The sequence below is a fragment of the Canis aureus genome, chromosome 22 (assembly GCF_053574225.1).
Source record: "Canis aureus isolate CA01 chromosome 22, VMU_Caureus_v.1.0, whole genome shotgun sequence".
NCBI lineage: Eukaryota > Metazoa > Chordata > Mammalia > Carnivora > Canidae > Canis > Canis aureus.
In genome coordinates, this window is record NC_135632.1 from 14,850,832 (window position 1) to 14,877,332 (window position 26,501).

Sequence of the window (26,501 nt, forward strand, 5' to 3'; positions counted from 1 at the left end):
GCCGTGAAGCCCTGCCCACACCCCCACCCCCACCCCCCCTGCAGGGGAGAGCCAGGTGTCACTGCTGGCCCAGGTCTTGAGCACATTTTGGCAGAGCTCCCCAGTGGCACCTCCTCTCCCATGTTTTTATTCCGACATTTTACAAAGCTTGAAAGATTTGCCACATTAATGAGCTTGTGTGTTTTTAATTATTCGCTAGTGTAAACCAAGGGTTGTGCTTGGATGCTGAAGTGGCCTTAGCAACTGGGCAGTTCCTTGCCCCAAACAGTCACCAGTCCAGCAGTGCAGCCTCTCACTGCTCTGAGTCACGAGGCGAGACCCCCTGTTCGTTCAACGACGAAGATGAGGAAGATGACGAGGAGGATTCCTCCTCCCCAGAATAAAGACAGGAGAAAACCCACGTTTTAATATTTGATGCTCATGTGTGTTTTTAGTGTGAGCTCTTGTTTTTAAAATGATTGCTTCAGTCTTTGCCTTTGTTTGCACTGTGTGTTCAGTGAAAACTAGGGAAACACAATAAGCAAATGATAGGAAGGCTGAGATGATTGAGATGAAAGTTAACCTAGCGTGAATGAAAACTCTGACCAAGGGAGCAATGGATCACACCGCAGACAAAGCGGTTTTCTGAGGTGATGGAGGGGATAGGCCCTAAAGAATTGGCAGCATGAATGAAGCTCATTTATCTCCCACGAGGTGGGATCTTTGTGTCCCCCCGCACCCCTGTAACCGTCCTTAGGATCAGGATTGCTGTAACAAACAGTCCTTGACTTCATGTTCGTCGTGTCTCTCTTCCTCGACTGGGCTGCTTTTTACAAGCAGAAGTGAACGCGAAAGGATCCCAGCGGGGACGAGTTGTACAGTGAGGGATGTAGACGGCAATCCTTGTGGTCTAAGGAGCACAGACTGAACTGCTGAACTAGTTGAAAGTCTAGTTGAGGTGCTTTACGCATCAGCTGCCTTAGACGGCTTCTAGAAAGGAGCAAGCGCTAATTCTTAAGTACTTAAGTGACATTTAGAATAATTTATAGTAAAACTGAGATGATCATTATTAGCCAATGCATTGGTGCATAGAATTTTCTAGGGCTACTTCTGGAAGCCAAATATAGAATAGCATTTCCACGTGCATTAAATACTTTGCCAGCACTGCCTTTGCCAGCATTCTAAATCTGGAGTTTTACAGAGAAGGAAATTGTATCTATAGTTTTAATCAAAGCTATGCATTTCATATAGCTTTTTCATTTGAAACAAAACAAAGAAACCAATTCCTATGACCGAATTGCTTGCTTATAGCTCCCTCCAGTACTTGTATGATTTCACTCTGTGCAATTTGTGAAAATGAACCAAATGTCATTACTTTTGTCTTAAAAGAAAAGTCTCTTTCAAGAATACGAACAGCAACGTTTTCCTGTACACGTCACCTTTTGTACATTTTCATTACTCAAAATTACCTCATTGGGTTTATTCCTGGGTAAATTGCATTTCAAACTAACCCGATATTAATTGTTTCATAGAAACACAGAAAAATGTTGATCACTCCAAATGACTGGATTTGTGGTAGTGCAGTATACAGTATGTTGTTTCATAGCCAAAGATGCCACTGGGCGTACTGCCCTGGGGCGTTCACAGCTCCTGGCCCTCTGAACAGGGCAGTGTGAGGACATCGGCCGGCATGGCCAGGCCCCGATCTATCACATTAAGGCCTTGAGAAGGAGCAAATAGTAATGGAAAATAACTCTTTGACTCGAATCCTTTGGATTTGCCTCTAGATTATGCATCCAGCACCTTTGGGCGCAACACTAAGCTTGTCCCAAATCGGTTCTTTTCTAAACCCATGGTGGGGGGTGGGGTACGGATGCCTTCTGATGCCTTTTTAAAGTTCTTCCACTCTGCTTACAGTGAGCTGGAGAGGAAAGATTTGGCTGACCTAAAATTTTTACTAAGGCCATGAAAACTAATACACAAGAACACACAGCTTTAACTGAGGTTCCTTGGAGACAACACTCATTCTGTCCCAATAAGCCATAGTGCAGACTCAGAGTGGTCAGGGGAGCAGAGAGATCGAGGCAGTTCTAGAGACTTCTGTCTCCGCCTGAGTTCTGGACACACCTCTGAGGCTGGTGGGTGACAGGAGTCCGAAATAGTGCAGAGGCTGCAGCAGGGCCCCGAGGGCTTCCGAGACACTTCCGACTCGAAGAGCATCAGCTACACAGTTGGATAAAACTGGTTCCCTTCCAAACGGCCCCCTCCTTTACTGACTCCAACCTTAACTACCCGTATCCCTGTACTCGAGGGCCAGCCGGGGCCTGGAGAGCCCAGGGGTCACAGCTGACTCTGTAGTCTTCACAATATTTTATGCAGGTTCCAAGACCTGTACATCAACATTTCTGCAGGTAATTCAGCATAACCATTCCTGCACCACATAGCAAAGTCCTTGCTGGAGCTCTAGTTCTCTCTCTCTCTCTCTCTCTCTGCTGCTGCTGCTGTAGTGTTTTAAACTGATAAAATGCCGGTTTGGGGTTTTTTGTTTTTGTTTTTGTTTTTTTAAAGCAACCAAAGACTCTTCACATAATTGGTGCCCCATCATTGGCCATCTCAGCCGTTCGTGTGTGGTGTTTGGTGGAAAGTGGCCTCCACCCCTCAGTAAAGGGTTTGGGTTACTGCTGAAGACATCTGTTGGAGGCGCACTGTGGTCACCAGGACATCTCGCTGGTGTCAAGCCTTACCTGAGCAGAAAGCTAAGTTGAGATGTTTAGAAAGATAAATTCTTCTATTCTTGTATATCTCCCCTAAACAGATTTTTTTTTTAAGTTCAATACTCAGTCACAATTCTATATAGAAATCAAAATAACAAAATGTTGGGAAATTATGATTACGATATCCAGGATTCCTTATAGGAGTAGCCCTTGGGGTCACATGCACACATGCATACACACGTGTGTGTGCACAGACACCCCTCCCAGAAGGTGCCAGTCACACTCTGCTTTTTGGGGAGTTCGAGAGGCCTTTTTCCTCCTCAAGGGTCAGCTCAGCTATTACCCTTTTAAGTGCATGATGTCATCGGGCCGGTAAATTCCTGCTCCCATTAGCACATGCACAGGGGGCACCAGACCTGCCACACTGACCGTTACGTGGGGAGGCCAGCACTTTCAGAGTCCATGGCAGTGTGTGAGGCACCCCGGCACCTGCCCAAGCTTCCCTTCACCCTTCCCACCATGAATCTTTCTCATTTGCTTAGTCTTTTTGTGTGCTGGCAAGGGGGTGGGAACAGCTTTGGCAAGTGCTGATCTGAATTGTGCCTTATGATCACGGAGGACGTTGTGGAAGGGGCAGGAAAGGAGATGCCAACGCGGTGATTCCTCACCTCAGTGATGGGCACCGTCCCTGGAAAACTTGACAATGACCACGTGTCTTGTTCCCTGCAGTTTAATTCTTTATAGAAATGGTGGGGAGTTTCTGCCGTTTTACCAGGACAAAAGAGGGTAACTCCCATCGTTGGCGGAATTTACAGTGGTAACTGTCCCCTTGCCATACTTGAAAAATAAAGCCAGGGTCCGTCCTCAAATGCAAATTAGCTCCTATCAGATAATTAAGATGGAGAGGTTTCACAAAGGAGTGGTCCGCTTTCGCCGTGCAGACGTTTGTCACTGGGCTGTCTGCTAGACCACAGCTCTTTTTTGGCTACTTGGGTCACAGAGACAGCAAAGTTGCTCCAAGTGTAGATGTAACTTAGGCCCTGGGACAGTCAGAACATAGTGGCGGTGGATGTTCTTGGAGGCAAGGTTACAAAGGAAGGGAGCTGCCAAAGCTGTTTCGTAACCACAGAGAGAGAGAGAGAGAGGGAGAGAGAGGTCTGTTTAGCTTTATCAGTGATTGACTTTAAGGGCCCTTTAAATACCTATCCCACTTCCCGCTCCCTGTCCTCAGTCATATGAAAGGAGTGTTTCTCCCCAAACCAATCTGGGACGTAGACGTTAAGATTGTGCCTTCCTAGTGGTTAAGTACGCAGTGGGTGTTGGACAGTGAATGTAACAATTTAATCCTTCAGTAGGTATTTGAGTGAATACAGAACAGAAAACATTGAGAGTGATTAGTGCTAAGGGAAAAATGATGGGGTAATAAGACAGTGGGGGGGAAAGGTGACTTTGGCTAGGCCGGCCAGGGAAGGCCTCCCCCTAAGAAAGTGACATTTGTCCTGAGTCAGTTAAAAGACTGACATCTCTATACCTTCTTTCCACACTATCCCCATAATAAGCACTTGGATTCGCTACTAAATTCCAAAGGTCACACCGTTCCGGTGTTAAACATAGATTTTGGGTGGGATCTGTTAAGGAACTTTTAAGATTTAAAGGAAAAATTTAGCTGCCAACAGTATCCATGAACCAAGAGAAAATTCTAACTCTAACCCATGACGTTGTCTCATTATTCATTTCATCACTCTGCAGTGGAACCTATACCATAAAAAAGTAATCACTTTTCTAGGTGTTTTTCTTCTAGTTTTTCAAGTTGTTGGATACATAAAGATCTACTTTTTGTATTAGATACATAAAAGATAACCTTTTACTCTACGTGTGGGTAGGCTTTAAGTGGAGCTAAAGACTTCCCGGGATATTTTCACAAATAGGCTCCCTGTCTCCGTGGCCCAGGGCAGTGGGCCCTAGGCCCTGATGGTCATAAGTGTGTACTGATGGGGGACCCCCAGCCGTGTGCCCGAGGCCTACACCACACTGTCGGCCTCAGAAATGTGCCTCCTTGCCCTCTGAATCACAGTCGGTACAGTCTTCAGCTGATTTAACTTACACTGAAGCCACACTATTACTCAAAAGGGAAAAGGCTGATGTTTGCTTAAGATCTTTTTAAGAAAAATTCAAACTAAACGCCCACATAAATGACAACATTCCTCAGGAATTCGCTCCAAACAGGTAGGCTTACGTAACCTTTGAGATCCAGTTTCCCCCCACACACCTACATTCACACTATGCTAAAGAAGGAAAAGTGGGGGGCACGAAACTGTGACCCTCCAGTTGTGCCCTGGGCATCTGTGACAAGTATGAAAGCTTAAATGGTGGTAGCAGATGTCCGCTTGCGACGAGACTGCAGGAAGTGCATTGTTTCTTACATGCATTCTCTGCAGCTGTTCTCTCAGTCCAGGTAAAACCCTGAGTCATCCTTCTACAACCTTTACTTTGCAAAAAGGGCTCTAGAACTGCATGCTCTCCTGACCCTTGCATTCAGCCGACTGGACTTGGCCTCCCTGCTTAGAGCTGCATCGGAAGCCAGTGTAGATGGAAGGGACAGGACTCCCCCCATCCTCCCCCATCCTCCCCCGAGGGTCTCAGAATGGAAGGGAACATCTCTTCTACCCCATTTGTTGAGAAACAAGCTGAGAGCTTGGCCTAACATCCCTCAGCCTGTCTGGCAGAGCCTGCACCACAACCCAGAATTCTTCCTCCCGTGAGGGCCACTTGGCCTCCTGCAAACCACACCCTCACCACCGTCCTTCAGACAGCTTTGGATTACTATCAGTCCTCTGTCGCACCAAGTGCTTAACAGTTGAGCAAAAGCGGGACTCCACCCGTGAGTCCCCAGCATGAGGTTGTGGTGTCAGCTTTGGGCTTCTCGACTTGGAAGACCCCAGGTTTAGTCATCACACCTGGGAAGAAATTCATTCCTCCCTGAGGAAAGACCATCCTACATGTTTATGTTGGTCACCGGTAGGAGGTTGAGAGGTTGAGTTCCCACTGGATCCTTCTGTACCACATTAGCTTGTTCCTGTCCGTGCCTCTCAACACAACAAGGAAACTTCCCCAGATCATGTTTGGGGTTTAAAACCCTTTGTCACTTCAAACTCACCATGTTGTCACTTACACGTCATCTTCAGCATGTCAGGCACCACCTAGTAACAAATGGCCTAATGTTTTATTTTGCTTATTCTTGACTGGGGTCAGTGTTTTTCGCATACTAAAAAGTCCGAAGATCCAGATATTTTTCTGCTAAAAGACTTCTTTGAGCACATTGCAGTTCTGTTTCTCCTTGTAGTACGATGGCAGGTGCTACCTTTCGGGGTCCTGAAAATAGAACTAGTAACTGGGGCAGGCTGCTCAGTGGCCTGAGCTCTGATGACCATGGTTCAGTACTGTGAGTTCCTTGAGAGATTTCGTTTGCCACCACCACACTTGACTTCTAGACAAAAAAAAAAAAAAAAAAAAAAAGGCTGTGAGCCCAAATCACAAGTTCATTCACCTTTTCATTTGGAGATGCTTTACTCTAATCATGTGCTGTTGGGTTTTATTTCCAGAAAATCTAGGTCTGTTTTTTTTTTCTGCATGAAGGAAACGTTGTGGTGCCACATGCTTTAAGCAGTTTAAACAGGAGAAGCGAGGGGAAGATGCAGACACCACATCTGACTTGCCTAATGTAGACTTTATTAGATTGAAGTACCTAACCTAATATGATGTATTATTTTATAGCATCTCAGACTTTGTAAATAAATACCGTTATTTTTATATGGAAATTTTATAGAAGAGCTATTTCTGTATACTTAATTATTCCTGGATTTCCTGAAATTGCTTCCAATAGATAATAGTCAAGTCCTGAGCAGTGTTCCTCTAAGGATGGTTCAAGACCACCTGCAGCAGAATTAATGAGAGTTTTAACTTTTTGCCTCCCTAGGACTGACCCCAGACACTCCGAAGCTCTGGGAGTGGGCCCTGGGAAATTGTATTTTTAATAAACTCTTGAGTGATGGTTTTTGTCCATTAAAGTGTATCTTTATCCATCCTGTAAGATTAAAAGAAGGAAGGGAAGAAAAAACATCTGAGATGAGTTAAGTTGTGCTTGAGAAAAAAAAAATGGATCAGACTATTCTATGATTTGAATGAGATGTACTATAGAAAAAATAAATAATTTAAATAATGTTGGTCTGTCATTATTAGTGGGCTGACGGGGGGCCAGTGGGTACTGTGGCATGCCACCCGCCCTCCCTCCTTCAGGACCGGGACACTCCCTCCCCTCTCCGTGTCCCCCAGGAATTGCCCTCGGAAGAGAACTACCTTTCCCACAGCTACGTCCACATGCAGCCAGTGAAGGTACAAAAGCCCAGCCTCCTTGCTCCAATTTGGGGTATCTGAAGTACCGTCTCAACTTCAGAATTCCTCCTGGGCAGCTCCTCCCACAACGATCATGGCTCAGCTTCCCCTTCGCCCCATCCTGCTTCCCCCACTATCCAGGTGGTCCCAGAGTACCCTCCAACACAGGCATGCCACCTGTCCCCCCATGAGGGTTATGGGTCAGATGTTTAAAGGGTTTTCTGGGGAGGATCCCTGGGTGGCTCAGCGGTTGAGCATCTGCCTTCAGCCCAGGGGGTGATCCCGGATCCAGGGATCGAGTCCCACATCGGCCCACCCGCAGGGAGCCTGCCTCTCCCTCTGCCTGTGTCTCTGCCTTTCTGTCTCTCATGAATAAATGAATAAAATCTTTTTTTTTTAAAGTTGTAAAAGGTTTTCTATGTTACAGATCTACGATTCTACATCATCTTAAGGTCACTGGAGAAGATTGTAGCATAAAGAATAATGACCTTACAGTCCCAGAAATGACCTGAATACAGATTTTTAGAGAAGATGTTTTCTTAACCTCTCTTTACTCCAAACCAGCAGCAGCCAGAAGAGCTGCAGTGATGAGTACCAAATACCCCCAGGCCCCGGGCAGAGCTTCACGGTTCCCAGCTTCGGAGACCAAAGCCCCTCAGCACCTGTTCAAGCAATTTTTGCCTCCTTCGGGGAGAGGCAGGAGCTCTCGGTAACGGCTGTCTCCTGTGTGCCAACAAGCTAAGCAGAGGACTTCATGGGCACGTGGACGGGAAGAAGGTACAGAAGGGTTGAGAGCAATTTGGAGGCCATTGCCCACCCTCCCCCCCCCCACCCCCCGTGGGCCAGGGCTTGAGGAGACCCCAGGAAACGTGAAGGAAGCACTCGCCTGAATGTTACTGCCCAGAAAGGAAGGTCTCTTCCTGTAAAGATCCTCACCCAGGTTCAGTAGGCCGAGTATGTGACGGTGGTGGGCTGGAACACCCAGTGTGGAAGTGGGGAGCCAGTGCCCAGCTCTTTGTCCCAGGGATTTACTGGCGTGGTAAGACCAAGCCAGTGTGCCCTCTGCTCCTCTTCTCCACCCCCTAGTGGCAGAGCCAGTTGGTTAATGTGTCCAAGGACCTATAGCTGTAACCACTGGATCATTTGGCCCTAAGAAAGCGCTTTAGCTCTTGCAGCCATGTGGATGTTGTGAAGGACTGTCGGGAGTGTCGTTGGTAGCCATCAACGCAGCCCTGGGCACACGGCTGACCAGGGAAGATGTCTGCAGACTCCAGTTGTTTACTTCAAAACCCTGGTTTTTGATGAGGTGGGCCTACCTGAGAGAATAAAGCAGCAAGAAAAGATCGCTTCAACCAACGGGAGATAGAACCTATCTGACAACTTATCTATTTATTTATTTATTTATTTATTTATTTATTTATTTATTTATTTATTTTTGAAGACTTTATGTATTTATTTGAGAGAGAGCAGGAGCAGGAAGGAGAGGGAGAAGCAAGGTCCCCACTGAGCAGGGAAGCTAGATGCAGAGCTTCATCCCAGGACCCTGGATCATGACCTGAGCCGGAGGCACATGTTTAACCAACTGAGCCCCCCAGGTGCTCCTCAACTTGTCCTTTTAGATTCATATTCCTAGAAGCTATTTTTTTTCCATTCCTTCTGACAGATGAACTGCTTCTGTAGTTCCCTACGCCTTCCATTTTTGCCTCTTATTTGAGCACTAGCTCGCCTTGCTGCTGCTTACACCCAAAGACACCACCAGCCTTCCCAGCTCTCTTACCCGGCAGGAGGCCTACATCTGGTCTTCCTGTGGGCAATCGCCAAATGCCTGGGAGCTCCCTGAACGCTGCCAGCTAGACCTTCCTGCTGAGAGACCTTTCCAGCTCCTTGCTAAAACTTGTTTCAGGAAATCTCAGAGTATAAAACGCACTGTTGGTGAAGGAAGACCAGTATCAGAGTGGGTGAAACCGATCCCACTTAATGCAAAGAATTTGTCATAACCACTTTCTCACTTGCCTGCAAATCACTTTCTGACACCGATTGGGTGGGGCACAGTGACCACCACCCACTCACTTCTTTCTCACGTGCTTGTCTCCTGCTTTACTCGAGAGGCCTACCATACTAGGGCTGGGAGATTTGTTTTCTTCTTTCATACCCTAGCACTTGGTCATGGCTCCCCAAAGCCAGAACTCAATTAGAAATTTTGAGAAGAATGTACACTGAAGCTCAAAAATGATAGTCCCTAAAAAATAAAAAAAATTAAAAAATAAAAAAATAAAATGATAGTCCTAACAGGTGCAGTGTCCACGAGGATTATTTTCAGGCCCTGCTAATAGATAAACTTCTTTTTAAACCTCCAGTGACTGAAGATTTGTATCGGATCTTCGATCTGAACACAACAAAAAGTGCTTTTACAGGATGTGTTTTTAAAACATCTGGGTAGCATCTGCTTTTGTGATGTGTCCCTAAAGTAGAGACCAAGCCTTTTCCCACAGAGCAAAGTGGTGGTTGTGCATGAAGGGCTCCAGCGTATCTCTGATCATCTAAAAGATGAGTTGACAGTTTGCTCCAGTTTTATCGAAATTCAGTTTATAAATCACTATTCACAGTTAAAGATGTGAATAAGAATGACAAGATTGTTTTTTTGATAAATACTTCTGGAAATTGCTTTTAAGAATAAGAACCAGGGGGATCCCTTGGGGGTTCAGTGGTTTGGTGCCTGCCTTTGGTCCAGGGCACGATCCTGGAGTCCCAGGATCAAGTCCCGCGTCGGGCTCCCGGCATGGAGCCTACTTCTCCGTCCTCCTGTGTCTCTGCCTCTCTCTCTCTCTCTCTCTCTCTCTCTTTATGTCTATCATAAATAAATAAATAAATCTTAAAAAAAAAAAAAGAATAAGAACCAAACATGATCCCAGTACACCCTCTTGAAAGTCAGATTAAAGGCATGTAAAGAGATGCAGGTCTTCAAACCACATTTCCTAAGGGGGATTAATATTCCTCTCATCCCTACGTTCTTCAAACAGACAAGCCAGGGCAGAGCAGGAGAGGCTGCCTACTTTTACTCCGGTGTTGACTCAGACCTTGGCAGCAGGATGGGGATGGCAGGCACGTTAAAAGGTCCTACGTCTCTGGCCTCCTCACCTGTTTTCAATGGTGTAGACCTCGACAGAAAGAGTCTTCGGAGACACAGTGCTTGTTAATGGACAACACCAGCCCCAGGGCTTCCAGAAACAGTTTCTCAAAAAACACATTTCTAAAACCTCTTGGTCAAGGATCACGACTGCAAGGGCAGCTGTTACCTCGCTGTTGGGCTTGTTCCAGAAAACTTGTCTGTACATTGATTGTACAGGTTAGAGACAGGCCTGGCCAAAGAAAGAAAGAAGCTTGCTAAGGAGAGTTCATCCCACCCTCCCCTCATCTCTTCCCCATCCTCAATCCCTTCTGAATGATCTCTCAGAGCCTGGAGGGCAAAAATATGAGCAAGTTGCAGGGTTGGGGTTTGGCCAGGGAGGTAGGTGCCTGCTAGGACAGGCTGGGGCCCCTCCAGCCATCATGACAAAGGACAGACACAGAAAGTGATGGGCGAAAGTGTGGGGAGATACTGTTGGTGACAACCTCAGGGGCTTTCCAGGTGGAATCTGAAACACACCCACAGCTGGAGGGCAGGGGGAGGGTGAAGAAGGAGGGAGGCCACTCCAGGTTGGGAGACGGCAGCGGCTTTAGGAAGCAGAGGGGACTCACACTAAAGACTTGTCTTGGGTGGCGGCAAGATGAATGGATCCCGCACCACTCGCCAAATCTTGAAAGGTCATAAAGAGGCCTTAACTGGGTTTAGTCACGTACACCGTGCAGGTGTTCTCAACTCCAGCAAGGCTGTGAACTTGGAGCGGCCTCTGGGAACAGGAAAGGCAAGCAGAAGCCCCATTCCGAGGACACGGGAGGGAGGGACCAACTCATGGGTCAACTGGCCCTCACGTCTTTTTGATGACCTTCCCCAACTGACGTACCACGAGCAGAAAGAGCCTAGAAATGAAAGACTGCCTGCAACCCCCATCTGTCATCAGCCATCGACCATAGAGGCGCTGGAGGGCAATGGCCTGTCAGCAATCTGCACTGTTTGTCCCGCCAGGTGGGAAGGGCGGGGATGGAAACTGCAGCTCCAGCTGCAGCAGGTGGTAAACAGAAGCACAGTCTCCTTTGTGTTGCTCTGCTGTGTTGAGGGTTTTGTTGCAAGACTCCGCATTACCAATTGCGGCATTAGGAGTCCCTGATTTAAAGTCTTGTTGGGGGGACGCTTGGGTGGCTCAACAGTTGATCCTGGAGCCCCTGGATTGAGTCCCACATCAGGATCCCTGCCTTTGGCTCAGGGAATGATCCTGGAGTCCTGGGATTGAGTCCCACATCAGGATCCCTGCGAGGATCCTGCTTCTCCCTCTGCCTATGTCTCTGCCTCTCTCTGTGTGTCTCTCAGGAATAAGTAAATAAAATCTTTAAGAAAAAAAGTCTCGTTGGGTATAAACTAATGAATTGACGAGACAAACCATTAACAATCCATTCATTTGATGATCTTGGAAGAGCTGCCATTTGAGAAATCTTAGTTGATATTTTTTTTTGCATATATATGTATAGATAAATCCACAGTCCAAATCCCATAAAATAATTCCTAGGCATAATCCTATAACAAAATTCCAAATTTTCTGTAGGACTTTGTCATGTTCAATAAGCAGTATTAGAACACACTGTGCATTTGACAATCTGTTAACTTTCTTGGCATAGTTTTAAGTGAAGAGAGAAACCCTTAGTAGGGGAAAACAGGGAGTGTGCTTCACACACCCTGACCTCTCATCCTCCTTCCTATGAGCTCCTGTGTGTATACGTGTGCACGTGCCCCTCTTCCCGCAGCACACAGACACTGTGGGTGGTTGGGGATGTCCTGAAGGACCTCCGTGGCTGGAACACTTGCTTGGGAGAGGAGGGGGGAAGGTCACTGCTGCTCATAAGCTTAGGAATCGTAAGCCAGTGCCCATCCCACTTGGAGAGTACTCGAGCTTCACTGTCAGTGTGAGGGAGACCAATGAAAATCTTTTATCTCAGAAATTAGAAGTTCTCTAACAGTAACCTATAATCAGGAACTCGTTTGTTATTATACATGGATTCTTTCATCTTTGTAAATTCAAGGCCTGGTATAACACCTGATATATAATAATAGGCCCCTGGTCTTGAATGAATGAATAAAAAAGTGACTTACGCACTCTTCCAAAGTATGCTGACCTTTTGGTTAGTTTTGAATAAACAAATAATGTTCTCACCTTTGGTACAGATGATCTGGCTAAAGCCTGGGTACATTTGAAAAACTGGCCTCTTCCCACCCTATTACTTCTGCTGGATTGAGTCAAGAGGAGAGGACAGAGAAGTGTGAAAAGTCGCAAAGGTGAGGCATTTGCCTGGCTCTGGAAGCAATTGGGTAGTAGTAGCAATAAGCTGATCTAAGCAGAAAAAGTGCTGTTGACTCCTAGGGAGGAAGTGTGAGGAGACATCAGAACTTAGTCACCCACCTCTGGACCTCTGGATCCTAGAGACTTCTAGCCTCATCCTTTCTAGCACTTGCCCACCAACCCTACTGCTTTTCCAACCAATCTGGGCCCCTGAGTACAGATCCTTTTTTCTCGCCCAGAAAGATTAGTAGTTTGTTTGCTATCGACCAGGAAGAGACTATAGAAATATGGGGGTGACATACCTTTGATAAGTCCAAGCCAGTAAGGTCTGTGTTTCAAAACTGAAACAGCTGTTTCATTCCCCCTCCCCCAGTCGTTTACTAGCTAGTTGTCTGCTTGCTGCTGTTAACACGCTTGTTCTAGCCAGCAGCCACTGGATTTTTCCATATCTAAGTGTGGGCAGCTGTTAACAAGAGAACACTTGCCTAGAGAAGCCAGAGAGCATGGGAGGGAATGAATGTTTAATATAGTCAAAAACAGATGACTAAGAACTACATCAAGAAGTCTGTAATACTTCCAGCTGCTTCTCATGTGAATTTATCTGCAAAATCTTCCCAGTAGAAGCCCTAGCAGTAGAGAAGGTGAGTGACCATCCCAAAGTCATGAAGAGACCAAATCACTTGCCAAGGAAAGATCTCAACTCTGGAGTTCCAGAGGGCCTTCCGTGCCCAATCTTTGCATCCAGGGAGGGAAAAGCCATAAATGCCAGAGGGACCAACACAAGGTATCAGGCCACTGCTCCAAGCCTGAGTTGAGAGGTTTGTCAAACATTCACCCCCACCCCTGTCTAAGGTTCAAAGACAGTCCTGTTGAGATCCCGGGTTGAAAAGGTGAACTGGGGCGCCTGAGTGCCCCAGTTGTTGGGTGTCCCACTCTTGGTTTTGGCTGGGTCGTGATCTTGGGGTTGTGGGATCCAGCCCCGAGTTGTGCTCCCCACTCAGTGCAGATTCTGCATGAGATTCTGTCCCTCTCTGCCTGCCCCTCCCTTGCCTCCCACATGCATGTGCTTGCTCACTCTCTCTCTCTCATAAATAAATCTTTAAAAATAAAAGGTGAACTGAATCCAGGGACATACAATCAGAAGCCCATTTAAAAAGGCCTCCTGGGGGGCACAGTTGGTTAAGTATCTGCCTTCGGCTCAGGTCATGATCCCAGGGGCCTGAGATGGAGTCCCAAGTCCTGGCTCCCTGTTCAGCAGGGAATCTGCCTCCCTTTGGAAGAGGGGAGTCCCTCTCCCTTTGCCTGCTGCTCCCCCTGCTTGTGCTCTCTCAAAAATAATTTAAAGAAATAAAAACTTCTGGATCAGCACGAAGCCTGTTTTCCTCCTACCCTCTGCACCCATGGGTGTATTAATAGGCCAGGAATGCACCTCCCTTAGGAAGAAACTTATTTAGCCATTGGTTTGTAAGTTGAATTAGTGCCTAGTCTGACTGGTCGGGATGCTTCTCCACCCCCAGGAACTGCCACAAACCCCTGAACAAGACTCCTAAGCTGACCAGCTGGCACCAGCTCCAAATGCTCATGGTGATGAGTGTAGGGAATGTGCCTAACCAAGTTGAGGATTCCTGTGGCCAGAGTATGAGGCACGGGAGGGGACAGAGAAATGATTTGTTTCCCAAATAACTAATCTTTAACACCAACAATAATAAATAGCTAAGACATATAGCACTAATTGCCAGGCACTATTCCAAGTACTTAGTCCTATTTTACAAACCCAAACTCTGAGAAACAGCTTGAGCAAGGGGCTGAGAAGGGATTTAAACTTAAACAGTTGTGAAAATTAATCAACAGAAAACTCCTTTAGAATGGAGTTGGAGGACACTTGGGTGGCTCAGCAGCTGAATGCCTTCAGCTCAGGGCATGAGCCCAGGATCCTGGGATCAAGTCCTGCATGGGTTCCCTGCAAGAAGCCTGCTTCTCCCTCTGCCTATGTCTCTGTCTCTCTCCCTGTGTCTCATGAATAAATAAATAAATAAAATCTTAACCAAAAAATGGAGTTGGGAGGCCAGGTGGGGCAGTCCTCGTGCCCTACCACTCCTGGGGATTGCAGACTCAACAGGTGGGAGAGGCAGCTTGTGAGTAGCACTTGACCATCCTTTACTACAGGTAAGGAATGATTTCCTCCTCCCCCCAGCAACAGCCCCACCAACGAGAGACTGTCCCAATCAGCCAATCAGAAGCCAGTACCCTGCGAGCTCCCATTTGATGCCAATGGACTTTTTGTTTGTAACAGCCCCTCCCAGCTGTCCCCCTTTCCTATATAAAAGAGCTTTTCCTGTCCTTTGCTCTCTGCACTCCTCTTTGGTTTTGCCATCACCTGTTTGTTCTGGGTTGCAAGTCTCTGCCCTTTCCCAGTAAACTCTTTTTTTTTGCTGGTAAAATAACTGGCGATTTTGCATGTCAGGTTAATTCATGTAGCTCCACACTGTGCTCCAAACCCCTCCGAGGCAGACTTCAAACCTGGTAAATGTACTGCTTAAGGGCATCCCTGGGTGGCTCAGTGATTTAGCGCTGCCTTGGGCCCGGGCCGTGGTCCTGGAGTCTCGGGATCGAGTCCCACATCGGGCTCCCTGCATGGAGTCTGCTTCTCCCTCTGCCTGTGTCTCTGCCTCTCTCTCTGTGTGTCTCTCATGAATAAATAAATAAAATATTTTTTAAAAAAAGTTTTAATACAAAAAAAAGTCCAGGTCAAACGGGTTGTCGGTCATTTGGCACAGAGCTGGCGGTAGGGGCGGGAGGTGGTCGGCCCTCCGGGTCTCGATGGAGGCAAGTCCAGTCTTAAGAGCTGGATGGTTTGGACAGTTGCACAGGATAGAAAAAAACAGCAAATTAAAACAGGGTACACGGGGATAGGGGTGCTGTGCACACCTTCTAATATCAAACTGAAATACTGGAATTCATGGGATAGTACGTCTAGAGCCAAATACCAGAATTTCCAGTGTGGGCTCCAGGAAGAAGCTAGAGAGCTCCCTGGGCTGTTAGAGCATTTTGCGGCCTTCAGCTCCAGCCCTGTGGACGGGCGGCCTCCACTCTGCCTCCCTGCCTCACATGCATTTCAAAATCCTATGAAGGTCAGAGTGGTTGGTGCTACCTTGGATAATGTTGAGTCCCGAGGAAGATCCCTAAGGAACTAGGGTCAAGGTAATGTGGCTGGAAGTCAGTACAACAGGTGACAAGTGCAGGTGCCTTGGATGCTGGAATGTGACAGTTGGCACCATCTGTGAAGGGAGACCAAAGGCCACCAGAGTGCAGAGTCACTGCCCTTAAGGGGCTGACAGTCACAGCTAAGAAGACGTACTCCTAGATGGCTCATTAACAAATTCCCCTGGATAGCTTCTGGGACAGCCTCTCTTTAAAGTGGCTGGTTCGGGTCGCCTGGGTGGCTCAGTGGTTGAGCGTCTGCCTTTGGCTCAGGGCATGATCCCAGGGTCCTGGGATTGAGTCCTGCATCAAGCTCCCTGCAGGGAGCCTGCTTCTCCCTCTGCCTAGGTCTCTGCCTCTCTATCTCTCATGAATAAATACATTAAAAAAAAATAACTGCTTCTCTGAAGGATCCAAATGATCGTCAAAGTACCACAAATGAGGTTTCCAGTGAGTCCTTGCACTATTTTTAAGCCATAATATCTTGGCTTCATATATTTGCAACACACTAACAAACATGTTGGGGAAGCTCATTGGAAAGCCATGACCATGACGGGCACTGAGGGGGGCACTTGATGGGATGAGCGCTAGGTGTTATACTACATGTTGGCAAATCGAACTTCAATAAAAACAAAATAAAAGACCTAAATAACCAGGCAAAAAAACACACACAAAAAAAAGCCATGACCAATTGACCCACGAGCGGGCCCCCCTCTACCTCTGCCCCCGTCCTTGAAATGTGGGTCCTGTTTGCCTTTCCTGCTCCCAGAGGCAGCTGCAAGAATACAGCCTTGAGATAATGATATGGTGCCAAGAACACCTGCCGGGAATATGGGCCCAAACCTAGTTAGGCCCCCACATAAGCCTTCACCTGGCACGCAGGTGTGGGATTCACTCCTCTTGCTGCTTCCCAGGATGAACCTTAAACGTAAGTCCCCTTTGCGTATCAAACCTGCCGCCTACCAACCTGGAGGGGCCCCCCTCCCTTGACCCTCCCCCTGCCCTCCGCATCTGGAGGCCAGTCTCAGATTTGACCCCGGAAGCTCCTGAGATGACGGACCGACAACACATCACAATATTCTTGTCTAATTAATATGGATTTTAAAATCCCACTTGCTGCCCAGGCTCCCCTTGTCCACTGGGGTTACTTGTTAAGGATCTGATAGATTCCTCTATAGTCTTTTACCATCTTAGAGTAAATATTATCTTTTTTTTTTCCAATTAAAAAAATAGGTACATAGTGTATTATTAGTTTCAAAGGTAGAATTCAGTGATTCAGCAGTTGCATATAATACCCGGTGCTCCTCACATCACGTGCCCTCCTTCATGCCCGTCACCTGGTGACCCCGTCCCCCCACCCACCTCCTCCCCAGCAACCCTCAGTTTGTTTCCTAAAGTTAAGAGTCTGTTATGGTTTGTCTCCTTCTCTGATCTCATCTTATTTTTCTCTCCCTTCCCCTATATTCATCCGTTATGTTTCTTAAATTCCACATATGGGTGAAATCCTATGGTATTTGTCCTTTCTCTGACTTATTTCACTTACATATTGCCCTCGAGATCCATCTACATTGTTGCAAATGGTAAAAATTTCATTTTTTTGATGGCTGAATAATATTCCAGTGCGTGTGTGTAGGTGTATAATACATATCTATCCATATATCTCTCCACCACATCTTCTTCATCCCCTCATCTGGTGATGGAATATGGGCTCTTTCCTTAGTTTGGCTATTGTGGATGCTGTTGCTATAAACATTGGGATCCACGTGCCCCTTCGTATCACTATGTATCCTTTGGATAAATACCTACTAGCATAATTGCTGGGTATAAGGTAGCTCTATTTTTAACTTTCTGAGAAACCTCCACACTGTCTTCCAGAGTGGCTGTACTAGCTTACATTCCCACCAACAGTGCAAGACGGTTCCCTTTTCTCTGCCAATATCTGTTGTTCCCTGACTTGTTGATTTTTAGCTATTCTGACTGACATGAGGTAATATCTGTGTGGTTCTGATTTGTATTTCCCTGATGCCAAGTGATGTTGAACATTTTTTTCATGTGTCTGTTGGCCATTTGTATGTCGTCTTTGGAGAAATGTCTATTCATATCTTCTGCCCATTTCTTGATTGGATTATTTGTTTTATGGGTGTTAAGTTTAATAAGTTCTTTATAGATTTTTGGATACGAGCCCTTGATCTAATAGATGTTTGCAAGTATCCTCTCCCATTTTGTAGGTTGTCTTTTAGTTACTTTTGTTGACTCTTTCCTTTGCTGTGCAAAAGCTTTTTATCTTGATGGAATCCCAGTGGTTCATTTTTGCTTTTGTTTTCTTTGCCTTTGAAGACGTGTCTAGCAAGAAGTTGCTGTGGCCAAGGTCAAAGGTTGCCGCCTGTGTTCTCTAGGATTTTGATGGATTCCTGTCTCACATTTAGGTATTTTGAATTCATTCAAATGGTCTTATAAAAGACCATTTTGAATTTATTTTTGTGTATGGTGTTAAAAAAAAAAAAAGGTCCAGTTTCATTCTTTTGCATGTAGGTGTTAGTTTTCCCAACACCATTTGTTGAAGAGACCATCTTTTTCCCATTGGATATTCTTGCCTCCTTTGTCAAAGATTGACCATGTAATTGTAGGTTTATTTCTGGGCTCTCTATTCTGCTCCATTGACCTATGTGTCTGTTTTTGTGCCGGTACCCCATGGTTTTGATTACTACAGCTTTGTAGTATAATTTGAAGCCTGGGACTGTGATACCTCCAACTGTGCTATTGTTGAAAATTGCTTTGGCTGTTTGGCGCCTATTGTGGTTCTGTATAAATTTTAGGGTTGCTCTAGTTCTATGAAAAATGCTGTCGATATTTTGATACAGATTCCAATAAATGTGTGGATTGCTTTGGGTAGCATAGACATCTTAACAATATTCTTTCCAATCCATGAGCATGGAATGTTTTTCCATTTCTTTGTGTCTTTCTCAATTTCTTTCATAAGTGTTCTATAGTTTTCAGAGTACAAATCCTTTACCTCTTTGGTTAGATTTATTCCTAGGCACCTTCTGGTTTTCAGTGCAATTATAAATGGGATTGAGTCCTTGATTTCTGTTTCTTCCATCTCCTTGCTAGTGTATAAAAATGCAGCTGATTGATGTGCATTGATTTTTATGTCCTGCCCACTTCGCTGAATTAGTGTATGAGTTCTAGCAATTTTTGGGTGGAGTCTTCTGGGTTTTCTACATAAAGTAGTATCATGCCATCTGCAAGAGTGAAAGTTTGACTACTTCTTTGCCAGTTTGAATGCCTTTTCTTTTTGTTGTCTGATTGATGAGGCTAGGCCATCTAGTACTATGTTGAACAACAGTGGTGAGAGTGGACATCCCTGCTGTGTTCTTGACCTTAGGGGAAAAAGCTCTGTTTTTCCCCATTGAGAATTATATTTGCTGTGGGTTTTACATATATGGCTTCTATGATATTGAGGTATGATCACTCTAACCCTACACTGCAGAGAGTTTTTATCAAGAAAGGATGCTGTGTTTTGTCAAATACTTTTTCTGCATCGATTGAGAGGATCATATGGTTCTTGTCCTTTTATTTTACTAATGTGTATCACATTGATTTCTGTGAATGTTGAACCACCCTTGCAGCCCAGGAATAAATCCCACTTGGTCATGATGAATAATCCTTTTAATGTATTATTGGATCCTATTAGTATCATGGTGAGAAGTTTTGCATCTCTGTGCATCAGGGGTATTGGTCTATAATTCTCCTTCTTGGTGAGGTTTGTCTAATTTTGGGATCAAGGTAATGCTGGCCTCATAGAATGAGTTTGGAAGTTTACCTTCCATTTCTATTTTTTGAAAGAGCTTCAGAAAAATAGGTATTAATTCTTTAAATGTTTGGTAGAATTCTGATGGGAAGCCATCTGGTCCTGGACTTTGGTTAGGAGATTTTCTATTACTGCTTCAATTTCTTTGCTGGCAATGGGTCTGCTCTGGTTTTCTATTTCTTCCTGTTTCAGTTTTGGTCGTTTATGTTTCTAAGAATGCATGCATTTCTTCCAGATGGCCTAATTTGTTGGCATATTGCTCATAATATTCTCTTGTAATTGTATTTCTTCAGTGTTGTGAGCTCTCCTCTCATTTGTTATTTATTTGGGTCCTTTCTTTTTTTGATAAGTCTGGCTACAGGTGTATTCATCTTATTCTTTCAGAGAACTGGCTCCTGATTTCTTTGATCTGTTCTTGATTTCTGTTGATTTTTGCTCTAATATTATTTCTATTCTCCTACTGGATTTAGGCTTTTTTTTTTTTTTTTTTTTTTTTTTGCTGTTCTTTCTCCAGCTCCTTCAGGTGTAAGGTTAGGTTGTATATTTGAGACCTTTCTTGTTTCTTGAGAAAGACCTGTATTGCTATGTACTTCCCTCTTAGATTGCCTTTGCTGCATCCCAAAGGTTCTGAACTGTTTTGTTTTCATGTATTTTAAAAATTCTTTAATTTCCTGGTTGACCCATTCATTCTTAGTAGGAATCTATTTAATCTCCATGTATTTGTGTTCCTTACAAATTTCCTCTAGTGATTATGTTCAAGTTTTAAAGCATATTAGTCTGAAAATATGCAGGGAATGATCCCCATCTTTTGGTACTGTTTGAGACCTGATTTGTGACCCAGTATGTGATCTGTTCTGGAAAATGTTCCATGTGCACTCGAGAAGAATGTCTATTCTGTTGCTTTAGGATGAAATGTCCTGAATATATTTGTGAAGTCCATCTGGTCCAGTGTCATTCAAAGCCCTTGTTTCCTTGTTGATCTTCTGCTTAGATGATCTGTCCATTGCAGTGAGTGGGGTGTTGAAGTCCCCTACTATTATTGTATTATTATCAATGTGTTTCCTTAATTTTGTTAATTATTTTATAAAATTGGCTGCTCCCAAGTTAGGAGCCTAAATATTTATAATTGTTAGATCTGGATAGAACCTTTTATTGTGATAGAGTGTCCTTCTTCATCTCTTATTGCAGTCCAGGTTCTTCATCTCTTATTGTTACTCCAGGTTTCCTTTGATGTCCATTAGCATGATAAATGGTTCTCTACCCCCTCACTTTAAATCTGGAAGTGTCTTTGGGTCTAAAATGAATCTCGGGATGCCTGGGTGGCTCAGCAGTTGAGCATTTGCCTGTGGTGCAGGGGTGTGATCCTGGAGTTCCAGGATCAAGTCCCCATTGGCTCCCTGTAGGGAGCCTGCTTCTCCCTCTGCCTAGATCTCTGCCTCTCTCTGTGTGTTTCTCATGAAAAAAAATAAAAATAAAAATAGTCTCATAGACAGCATATCAATAGGTCTTGTTTTGTTGTTTTTGTTTTTATCCAATCTGACACCCTGTGCCTTTTGATAGGAGCATTTAGTCCATTTACATCTAGAGTAACTATTGAAAGATATGAATTTAGTGCCATTGTATTACCTGTAAAGTCACTGTTTCTGCATATTGTCTCTTTTCCTTTCTGGTCTTTGTTACTTTGGGGCTCTCTTTATTCAAAGGATCCCCTTTTAATTCTTGCAGGACTAGTTTAGTGATCACAAATTCTTTTAGTTTCTGTTTGTCCTGGAAACTCTTTATCTCTCCTTCTATTCTGAATGATGGCCTTGCTGGATAAAGTGTCCTTGACTGCATATTTTTCTCATTTAGCACCTTGAATACATCATGCCAGTCCTTTCTGGCCTCCCAGGTCTCTGTGGATAGGTCTGCTGCCAGTCTAATGTTTCTACCTTTTTAGGTTAAGGACCACCTCTTATCCTGAACTGCTTTCAGGATTTTCTCTTTATCTCTGAAATTAGCAAGTTTCACTATTATATTACAAGGTGTTGACCCATTTTTATTGATTTTTTGAGGGAGGTTCTCTGTGAAATTTGTCTTTAAAGTAAAAGTCAAGTATCCTAAAGACCATGTGTGTTTAGGCAATAGGTTATTGCCATCCCTCTGAGTGGTCCTGGATTTAAAATCATTTAAAAATCCATCTGGACACATCTCCTCAGAAAGAGACTCTACAGACCTACTGAATGATGGCTGAAGGCCAGACCAGCCCACCTGGGGACTGCAGGAGAGCACAGCATGAGGGCAAGCACATCAAACCTCTGGCCTCAGCCCGTAGCTTCCAGAGATCATCACTCTCCTAGAAGAGCAGTGAGAACAATCACCACTCAGCCTACTTGAAGTAGTGATAGCCTGGCTGTAATTGCTAGACTATAAGCTCCATGAAGGCTGGAATCTTATTTCGATCCCCAGTATGTCCCAAGCTCCTAGTATGATACTGATAGACACTGAGTGCTCATTAAACTTTGTTGTTAATGAATGTGTCTGTCCCTTCTCACCAAGGACTATAGCAACTTCACACTGTTTTCCTGGCCAATGAGGAGAGTTCCTTCATCTTCCAGTTGGTAACCTAGAAGCTCACCTTCCCCATCAGTTGGGAGAAAGGGGGCGCTGGCAGAGACCTTGTTAACAGTAAAGTCTACACCATGCTGTCCTTTGGAAGCTGGACCTATGGCTACAGGCCCTTGTCTTCACAGAGGGACGCAGAAAAGAGCAAAGGACATGAAAATGCCCCATCTGTTCCCAGGCTGTGCCTGCTGGGCAGAACAGTCTAGTGTAACAATGCTGTGGGTCAAGCCCCTGAAGATGCAAGAGCAAGGGGCCCACTGACACAGGGTGCCTCTCCTCAACCTTCGTGGATGTTAATTCACAGCTTCATGATCACTATCCGGGCATTTCTTCTCGCAACTCCCATTTTCTCCCTCCTTTTCCCAGCTCTGAATTGCGGGGACTGCACTGGCCATCATGGTACACGGGAGCCTTGTGCTCAAATGCATTCCTCAGAGGCGCAGCAGCCCGGAAGTGCTTTAAGAATGCAGATCTCGGGCCCCACTCCAGATACTGCAGGATCAGAATGTGCTTTTCTTTCTTTTTTTTTTTTTTAAGATTTCATTTAATTATTCATGAGAGACACAGAGAGAGGCAGAGACATAGGCAGAGGGAGAAGCAGGCTCCTCACAGGAAGCCTGATGTGGGACTCAATCCCTGAACTGGGATCATGCCCTGAGCCAAAGGCAGACGCTCAACTGCTGAGCCACCCAGGTGTCCCCAGAATATGCATTTTTAACAGGATCTCTTGATGAATTGTATGCATACTAGGTTTGAGAAGTACTGGGGTGGAGTATACAATCATCTTTGAGAAAATGACCATACTGGCTTTCTATTTGCTGCAGTAACAAATGACCACCAATTTAGTGGCTTCAGATAATACTCATTTATTATCTCCCATTTCAGTGGCCAGCAGTCTGGGCCCAGTGTAGCTCTTTCAGTTTCTCTGCTCAAGGCCTCAAAAGGCTGTGGATAGGGCAGCCCGGGTGGCTCAGCGGTTTAGTGCCTGCCTTCAGCCCAGGGCCTGATCCTGGGGTCCCGGGATCAAGTCCCATGTCAGGCTCCCTGCATGGAGCCTGCTTCTCCCTCTGCCTGTGTCTCTGCCTCTCTCTCTCTCTCTATCTCTCTCTCTCATGAATAAATAAAACCTATTAAAAAAAAGTGACTGATTGAAAAAATTCAAGGCAGCCAAAAAAAAAAAAAAGTTGCGGACACAGTGTTGGCTGGGCTGGGTTCTTCTCTGTAGGCTTGGGGGAAGATTCAGCTTCTGGGATTCATTTCCTTATCCCATTTTGCACATGGCCCCCTTCATCTTTAGATTTTATTTATTTATTTATGAGAGACAGAGAGGCAGAGGGAGAAGCAGGCTCCATGCAGGGAGCCTGACGTGGGACTCGATCCTTGGTCTCCAGGATCACACCCTGGGCGGAAGGCAGGCGCTAAACCCCTGAGCCACCCAGGGATCCCCTCCCTTCATCCAGTGGTTGTCCTACTTTGGTTCTGACTTCTGCTTCAGGCTCCCATGATTACACTGGGCCCCCTGGATAATCCAGGAAAATCTCCCTAAGGTCAACTGATGATAACCTTAATTTCATCTGCCGAGTCCCTCTTGTCAGGTGATGTAACATAACCACAGGCATGACATCAGAAGGCGAAGGTCATGTGGGCCAAAAACCTGCCTAGCCCAAAGATCATCAGGGATGGGTACAATTGGGATTAATCATCTCAAAAGGGTGTTCCCAAGAGCTTTGGTCATCTGTCAGCTTCTCTACCTGCCATACCCTTTTGGTTCTTCCTTGGCCCTTAGTTTCACTCCAATTAACCACTGTCTACCTTCCGCCCTGGCATATAGTGTCCCTCAACATACCTCCATTCACTCCCAACTCAGAAGAGCTCTTACATGAAGGTGCACATAATTCTGCAAAGCCTACCCCCAAATGTTCTCAGCCACCCAGAGGGAAGGATCACAAGGAAAAATTCTAGTGTCAAAACATATGGCAACTCACGCCTACCATTTCATTCACCCTTGGCTCCTCCATGAGAGACCTGGGACTGTGACCTGCAGGACAGAAGGAGCCCTGGAAGCATGAGAGTCAGCAGGAGGGCCCCAGGGGCTCTGCCCCACCCCAGGTTCCCCCTAAACAAGCAACCTAACTTCCTGGTTGTCTTGGGGTCTCTTGCCATCAGCAGGATTGTGAATTCTTCCAATCCCAGAGAGAGACTCACATTCAAGTGGTTAGAGTGGTCGTATCTTCAAACAGATCCAAAACTAATAGCCTGTCACTAACTGGTTGGTCACCAGTCAAATCCAATTTGTTCTCAAGAAGGCCCTTAAGACTTATCCCAAGGCCACACAAATAATTTGAACAGACTGATCTAGGGGATGTTTCTTAACTACTTTGTTTCTGTTTTTCGTACTTTTTTTTTTAAACAAATATTGTTTATTTTGTTTAAAGATTTTTATTTATTTATTCATGAGAGACACAGAGAGAGAGGCAGAGACACAGGCAGAGGGAGAAGCAGGCTCCATGCAGTGAGCCCGACATGGGACCTGCTCCCGGGACTCCAGGATCACGCCCTGGGCTGAAGGCAGCGTTAAACTGCTGAGCCACCCAGGCTGCCTGTTTTTCATGCTTAAATACCAATCCTTATTGGTCTTGACTCCCAAGTGATTTTTTTAAAGATTTTCTTTCTTAGAGAGAGAGCATGCAGAAGTGGGGGGAGGCACAGAAGGAGAAGGAGACTCTCTGCTGAGCAGGGAGCCCAACTTGGGGCTTGATCCCAGGACCCCAAGATCATGACTTGAGCTGAAGGCAAATGCTTAATGGACTGAGCCACCCAGATGCCCCTCAAGTGATTTTTTTTTTTTTTTATTGTCTCTAAGAAGCAGGTCCCATCAGTGGACAAATCCTGCCACATCTGACTGGTCAAAGACTGTGTTTCAGCTTCCTGAAAGCAAATTCAAATATCATTTCTAAAATGATATTTGGTGGGTTTTTTTTTTTTTGAGATTAAAAAAATTTAAGTAATCTCTATATCCAACATGGGACTTGAACTCACAACCCTGAGATCAAGAGTCCTATGCCCCACCAACCAGCGCTCCATTCCTAAAACATTTTTAAGTTTGAAACATGGTAGCATAATTGGCCTAAAGAAGCTTATATGAGGGACAGTAGTCCCTGGGATGTGAGGTGCACAGCTTCTCCCCTCCGGAAGCACTGGCCCATGTAGAGGTGATCCTGGTGAGGAGCACGTGCAGATCCACTGCTCCAAACCCCTCCCCTTCGGTGCGGGCACTGACGGATCTGGAAGACCAATCTCCTTAGCAAACTCTGTTTCACCTTCTCGAAGTTCCAACCCGACCACTTCACCGAAACGAGAAAAGCCAAGTGAAATTAAGAATTGCAATGCGGAAGAACAGTTCAGGTTCCCAAAGTCATGACCCCCTCCTGCTACATGTGGCTTCTGCACTGGCTGTAGGCAGGCCCAGGACGCTTCGGGCTCCACTCTGGCCACGTCCTTCTCTGAGTGACCGTCACTCCAACCCATCAGCAGGACTGCAGTGATGTGCACCTGTTTCCAGTTAGCAGGAAGGAAGTGCTCCGGGCACATCTGGAACCTCAAGGAGGGTGAGCCCTCAGAAAGGAACATTTAGAAAATCTGCGTGGGGACGCCTGGGTGGTTCAGTGGTTGAGCGTCTGCCGTGAGCCCAGGGTGTGATCCTGGGATCCAGGATCGAGTCCCACATAGGGCTCCCTGCATGGAGCCTGATTCTCCCTCTGCCTGTGTCTCTACCTCTCTCTCTGTGTGTGTCTCTCATGAATAAATAAATCTTATAAAAAAAAAAAAAAGAAACATCTGCATGTTGGCACCATGTGTATATTTTCTCATTTATCCATTTTCTCATTAATCCATTCAGTGCAGAAGGGCAGTGGTGCAGTCATTTTAGTTAGAGAGCTGCGGCCCGGGAGTCGAGGGACCTACCTCCGGTTTCTAGCAATCTAATGTCGCTGTGGATTCACAGTCACGTCTGCTTTCCTCTCCATCTGAGGTGAATGATGGGGGATCCAAGCTGAAGTGCTGTCTTCCAGCAGGCTCTCAGGACAGCCTGGGGGCGCCTCCTCACGCTACACCTTCTGGGACAGGTCGTCCGGCCCTGTTTGGATTATGCAGAGAGGGCAAACCAGCTTTTCATATCTCAGCACTGCACACCTGGGGAAAATTCACACCGAGAAAGGACAACAGTTTAAGGTACAGGACAAACGATAAAAGATCTAGCTAAACGGTATGTTTTACAGAAAACCCTAAAAGAGGCACTAAAACACAGAACAAGAGTGAGAAAGCCTATATATACAAAATGGGACCACATAAGCTCTACTGTAATTTGTC

General features: G+C 45.6%; 1 protein-coding gene and 1 long non-coding RNA gene across 9 annotated transcripts in view; one reads left to right on the top strand and one right to left on the bottom strand.

Moving 5' to 3' along the window:
• The window catches only part of TFDP2 (transcription factor Dp-2), a 162,265-nt gene extending 155,167 nt beyond the window's left edge, over window positions 1-7,098 (top strand). For 5 of the 6 annotated variants that reach the window (XM_077864883.1, XM_077864884.1, XM_077864885.1 and 2 more), the window contains one exon: window positions 200-6,912. In XM_077864883.1, the coding sequence (XP_077721009.1) occupies window positions 200-383 (184 nt within the window). In that variant the 3' untranslated portion in view covers window positions 384-6,912. Of the gene's footprint in view, window positions 1-199; window positions 6,913-7,025 lie in introns of those variants that run through there. The other variant, XM_077864887.1, reaches the window with a different exon arrangement.
• Window positions 5,898-26,501, bottom strand: LOC144293791 (uncharacterized). 3 transcript variants are annotated; one of them, XR_013361089.1, is made up of 3 exons: window positions 26,097-26,501; window positions 12,392-12,594; window positions 5,898-6,180 (listed from the first exon to the last, which is right to left on the bottom strand). It is a non-coding gene; the product is annotated as an uncharacterized LOC144293791 (long non-coding RNA). The 3 variants fall into 3 exon arrangements; XR_013361087.1 differs by lacking the exon at window positions 5,898-6,180 and adding an exon at window positions 8,108-8,401; XR_013361088.1 differs by lacking the exon at window positions 12,392-12,594.